This window comes from Eptatretus burgeri, chromosome 8 (assembly GCF_056783735.1).
Source record: "Eptatretus burgeri isolate ZD-2024b chromosome 8, Ebu_testis_v1, whole genome shotgun sequence".
Classification (NCBI taxonomy): Eukaryota; Metazoa; Chordata; class Myxini; order Myxiniformes; family Myxinidae; genus Eptatretus; species Eptatretus burgeri.
The window spans coordinates 14,360,304-14,366,303 of NC_140968.1; the positions used below are offsets into that span (position 1 = coordinate 14,360,304).

Here is a 6,000-nt window from a genome sequence, read left to right on the forward strand (position 1 = left end):
CAAGCACCAACTGGCGGGATGGTGAGCAATTGGGCTGGCAGGATGAGCCTCGAGTTGTGCACGCTCCCCTTTGAGTTGTCGAGCCCGAGCTCGAGCCACGTGTTAATCCCGTCTCTCCACGAATAGACATCATAACTTCTTGCTCTGAGCATGGCACGTGCATCGTGTGCATATTGTTTGATGTGAATCATTAGTGGTTCTGCAATTGTCATCGTGCGATTCGGATGACATTTGAGGGAGTTGATCGAGGAAAGTTAGAAATTACGTAAAGGTCACGTATGACCAGTTTCGCACTACGTAATCAGATACCGAATCTAAACTCGTTGTGCTTGTCCCGTCAGGGTGGATGTTTTGAGATTGCCATGTCAGGGTGTCCTCGGGGCAGAGTCATGTCAAGAGATACCGACTGTGGGAAACGTCTTGTGTTGAAATGAAAATTAATAAACCCACTTCCCATCACAACAACCGTATGTCATTGGGTTTTTTTTTTTTTTACGACTTGTTTCCACTTGCCCCAGAGCTGTCGGGGTTCGAGTCTGGATCCATCTGTGGACCGTCATTCTGGTGTGTTGCAGGCAAGGCGACGAGGCATCATGATCAACGTTGGAGGATTGTGTTGATTTTTTGTTTAGGGCACACATCGAAAACCGTTCGAAGGAGGACATTGACGCTTCACCACATTTTACATGTGGTGGAGGTGCAGTGGTGGGGGTGCAGTGTGTGCAGTGTGCAACCAGTATGTGCAGGGAAAGTGCAGAGCAGATGAGGATTTCCTAATTTTAGTCCAGGATTGCTTTTTAACCCAGTTTGCAGATAAGCCCACGAGGGGGAGTGCGGTGTTAGACCTTTTAACGAATGATCCCAATATGCCTGGTGTTCGCTTAATGGTTACGGGTGGCAGGCTTTGGATCCAAGGGTCCTGAGTTCAAATCCCGCTCAGTTGTTGAATTAATACCAGGTGGGGTTAACTCAGCCTGTCATCCTTCCGATGTAATGAGTGCCAGCTTGCTGGTATCTTGTGTCGGAGTGGCGACCCATCCAGGATTGTGCCCAATGGCCAAGGAGACTGCTTCAGCAGCACAAACGATCTGGACAGAGTATGGTCCCGACGGGTGGATGGATTGATGGATGGATGGATGTCCTTCTTCAGATGTAGAGACCAAAACTGACCATTCTTTGTTTTGATCATGTACTTTGGTCTTGTGGCCAAAGTGTATGCACTGAGCTGTGTAATATTATCTTTGTAACCATTTTTCTTTTCCAAGAAAATAAATAACTCAAAAAGGAAGGCATTTCTCAAGAGAGATGATGCTTCGGGGCAGAAATACATGGATTGAATTCTTTTCCTAAAGCGAGGGCTGGCGATTTGCCAATACAAGGCTTCCAAAACCCATGGAAACTGCTGAATGGGTTAGAAATGTAGTAGCTGACATTGCTTTATGTAGTTGCAATTGCAACTGAGCCATGATGATTATATATATATATATATATATATATATATATATATATATATATATATATATATATATATATATTGTATATATATATACATCTCAGATAAGAATCCTGGGTGTGGCTAAGATAGTGAGCATGTCTTGTATGACAACCTTGGGTGTGGCTAAGATATTGGGCGTGTCTTGTATGACAACCTTGGGTGTGGCTAAGATCTTGGGCGTGTCCAGTTAAAGAATCCTGGGCGTGGCTAAGATATTGGGCGTGTCTCATATGAGAACCCTGGGCGTGGCTAAGATACTGGGCGTGTCTTGTATGAGAACCCTGGGCGTGGCTAAGATATTGGGCGTGTCTCCTATGAGAACCCTGGGCGTGGCTAAGATATTGGGCGTGTCTCCTATGAGAACCCTGGGCGTGGCTAAGATATTGGGCGTGTCTTGTATGAGAACCCTGGGCGTGACTAAGATATTGGGCATGTCTCCTATGAGAACCCTGGGCGTGGCTAAGATATTGGGCGTGTCTCCTCTGAGAACCCTGGGCATGGCTAAGATCTTCGGCGTGTCTCGTATGAGAACCCTGGGCGTGGCTAAGATATTGGGGTGTCCAGTTAACGAATCCTGGGTGTGGCTAAGATATTGGGCGTGTCTCGTATGAGAACCCTGGGTGTGGCTAAGATATTGGGGGTGTCCAGTTAAAGAATCCTGGGTGTGGCTAATATATTGGGCGTGTCTCGTATGAGAACCCTGGGTGTGGCTAAGATATTGGGGGTGTCCAGTTAAAGAATCCTGGGTGTGGATAAGATATTGGCCGTGTCTCGTATGAGAACCCTGGGCGTAGCTAAGATATTGGGGGTGTCCAGTTATAGAATCCTGGGTGTGGCTAATATATTGGGCGTGTCTCGTATGAGAACCCTGGGTGTGGCTAAGATATTGGGGGTGTCCAGTTAAAGAATCCTGGGTGTGGATAAGATATTGGCCGTGTCTCGTATGAGAACCCTGGGCGTAGCTAAGATATTGGGAGTGTCCAGTTAAAGAATCCTGGGCGTGGCTAATATATTGGGCGTGTCTCGTATGAGAACCCTGGGCGTGGCTAAGATCTTGGGGGTGTCCAGTTAAAGAATCCTCAGCGTGGCGAAGAACTTGGGCGTGGCTAAGAACTTGGGCGTGCCGACTATCAGAATCCTGGGTGTGGCTAAGATCTTGGGCGTGCCGACTATCAGAATCCTGGGTGTGGCTAAGATCTTGGGCGTGGCTAAGGTCTTGGGCATGCCCAGTATAAGAACCTTGGGCATGGCTTTATTCGTCAACTGCGTAATGACTTCATTGGGTTTATTCTTTCTATTCATGGGGTTCTTTTATCAAGCAAAAGGTGGTATTGTGGGACAGACCATATAACTCATGCAGTGCATGTCTAACCCTAACAAATGCAGTGCATCAATGAGTCAGTCTCCAAGGAAAATCTTAATTTATTCATCCACATCTTTTCAAAATAAGACGTAGCATAATATATACACAAAGCCAAATACTTGCTGTACATCACTGCATTTAATAAAAAACTAAAAATAGAAAATATATATATTTATAAACGTTGCATACATTTGAAAAAGATGTATGAACACAATAACAATTTATCAAACAATAAAATAAGTGACATTTCAAAACCCACTGTTCACTTCCATCCATTCGCTTCCTTTTTTTCCCCCCAACTGTGGAATCAACTTCCTCAGTCTCTTCAATCCAAATCTTCCCTCCAGGTCTTCACCGCAATATCGGGCCAAACACGACCATGATCTTTTCTACCCCCATTGAATGTACTCTCCTTGCCCCCATATTTATTCAAGTCTCCCTCGATTTTGTACCTCAATTCCTACAACTTGCGATGAAACCCACCCCCTCTCTTTATGCTGTTCTTTTCGTTAAGTTATGTCCTGATCAGTTAGGTGTTCTAGGTCTTCCATGAGCCTCGACACCGGATACAAAAAAAATAAAGGTCAGTCTGCAATGTGTTATTACAAACACTCAGCATTGCATCATTGTTGTTTGTAAACAAAATAATTATATATATATATATATAATGTTCAGATGTCCCAGCACAGCAAGCCTAAAATGTCTGGTTGTACGAGGACCCTTGTACGAGTCTTAGAGTTCCTTTTAACTTTTTGTTGTGTACTATAACCATAAAGTGAAGAAAGCAGGATAACTGAGAAGGAATATGGCAGAAGGAGTGGAGAGCAGTAGAAAGGAGGATATGATCAATTATATCATTGATAATTTGGTATTGATGAATTAAATAATTATTTAGTATTGATGCAAAACTGCAGCAAGGCAAGTCTTTCATTGCACACAGCAGCGGTCTCTCTCCTTGCCCTGACCACGTCCGTTTTGCACCTTCTCCCGAACGTACATCAGGTCGCTGTTGATACTTGGTCTTCGGGCTGTGGATGAGACGAGGCCACATGGTTCCTGCGACCCAGCATTCGGCAACACACTGCTTGCTTCCTTGGCGGAATGGGTCAGTGGTGAGATGCACTGGTGGCGCGTGGGACTCATTTCGCTGGGGAGACCCGCAAGCTGGAAAAGGCCACTGAACATGTCGTCGAGACCCAGGTTGCACTTGGCTGATACCTCGAAATAGGCAACGTCCGGCCCAAGCGTGGTCTCGACCTCCGATCTCCCGTTCACGTGTTGGACGGGAGAAGTATCGATCTCCGCCCGGTTCCCGCAGATAACTATGGGAACATCATTGAGACCCAGAGGTCGGTTGTAGAGGGCTGACTTGGTTTGTATGATCTGTTCACGCAATCGTACGACCTCCTTGAAAGATTCGTGGCTGTCGATGCTGAAGACCAGCAAAAAGATGTCTCCTGCGAGAAAGAAGAGAGAACGAAGGACATTTCAATGTTTGTCCACAAAGACCACCTGACTGGTCGTCTCAACATTGCTGCTTTCATCAACTTGTTCGTTTTCAACAGTTTTCAACCGATTAACAAGGAGGAGACTTCTCGAGATACACCGATGACCACAAAGCGCACATGCATGCAGGACAAGACCTTCAATTGCATCTCCAACATAAGAGGAAGTAAATCTTCCGTTAAACTGTAGATAGTTACATTCTAGTCGAAGTTCTCGCAAAGCCAATGTGAAGACCCTTCCCATGATCTCAAGGATTACTCACCGGTGAGGATGGAGAGTCGCCGCATCGCCGGGTATGGCAAGTTCCCCGAGGTGTCGAGGACGTCGAGCTGGTATACTTCGCCCCGAATGCGATACAGCTTGCGATGAAACTCATCGATCGTGGGGATGTACTGCTCGTTGAAGTGACCGTGCAGAAAGCGGGACACGATTGAGGTTTTCCCGGCTTTGGAGGAGCCGAGGACAACCATGCGGTGACAGTTTTTGGCTGGAATGCGCAACTGTTTGCTCCGTGGAGACATGATGGGCTGTGTACGATCCGATCGAGATATCGGGAGCCGTGTGGACCTCGCCTGTGCATCACCCTTTTATAAACCACCTCGATGCCCTTTCTCACATGTCCCTCCCTCCCTCGCTGTGCTCGTAATTGCAAGCGTGTGCAGACGTGCGTCAGAAGGATGGGTGATGTAGGGAAGGGAGGTGAGGACAACAAGTGGAGAACTAAAGGAAGGGGGGGCCCTCAAGAGGAAGGGAACTAAAGGAGAGGAGACAAGTGAGGCAAAGGAGGGTTGGTGGTTGAGATACACAAACACAAGGCATTGGCTCTCAATAAAATGCACACAAAGTTTAAAATTTCAGGAAAGGCAATTAAATAGCAGAGAGACTCTGTGATATGAGGTGTCAACAACACCTAATAGATAACGTCAGCGTGTGATGGAACGATTGCACATACACGTCTCACCGATAATTGGAGGGAATAACCAATCAGGTCTTACATAATCAATTACACCAGGTGGCGAGAATTGTAAAGAAATTGACTCCTTCCATGCTACTCGAGCCGAAGAAAGCTGCATAAAGCAACCAAGAAAAGCTACGCAAGGTAAGAGCTTTGCTGTTTCAAACTTGACCCGAGTTTCTTTCAAACTGCACACATTCACAAGTAGTACATACATGAGAATCCCAATGCTACATGCCCCCTCAACCGCCGGATTCGGATCTTCACCGAAATCAAATCAATTCGTCCTTCTCACACATTCAACCTGTCCACCAAGTTTCATCCGAATCCATCCACCACTTTTTGAGATATCATGAAAATGTTATATATATATATAAATATAAATATAAATATAAATATAAATATAAATATAAATAGATAGATAGATAGATAGAGAGAGAGAGAGAGAGAGAGAGAGAGAGAGAGAGAGAGAGAGAGAGAGAGAGAGAGAGAGAGAGAGAGAGAGAGAGAGAGAGAGAGAGAGAGAGAGAGAGAGAGAGAGAGAGAGAGAGAGAGAGAGAGAGAGAGAGAGAGAGAGAGAGAGAGAGAGAGAGAGAGAGAGAGAGAGAGAGAGAGAGAGAGAGAGAGAGAGAGAGAGAGAGAGAGAGAGAGAGAGAGAGAGAGAGAGAGAGAGAGAGAGAG

The 6,000-nt window shown here is 45.8% G+C and overlaps 1 protein-coding gene across 1 annotated transcript; it reads right to left on the bottom strand.

Annotated features, from left to right (window-relative positions):
• Window positions 1-2,910: 2,910 nt before the first annotated feature.
• On the bottom strand, window positions 2,911-5,599 carry RASD1 (ras related dexamethasone induced 1). The gene is made up of 2 exons (XM_085893732.1): window positions 4,627-5,599; window positions 2,911-4,315 (listed from the first exon to the last, which is right to left on the bottom strand). The coding sequence occupies exons 1-2, from the start codon at window positions 4,883-4,885 to the stop codon at window positions 3,786-3,788; spliced, it is 789 nt and encodes a 262-aa protein (XP_085749858.1). The 5' UTR covers window positions 4,886-5,599; the 3' UTR covers window positions 2,911-3,785.
• Between the last annotated feature and the right edge of the window lie 401 nt (window positions 5,600-6,000).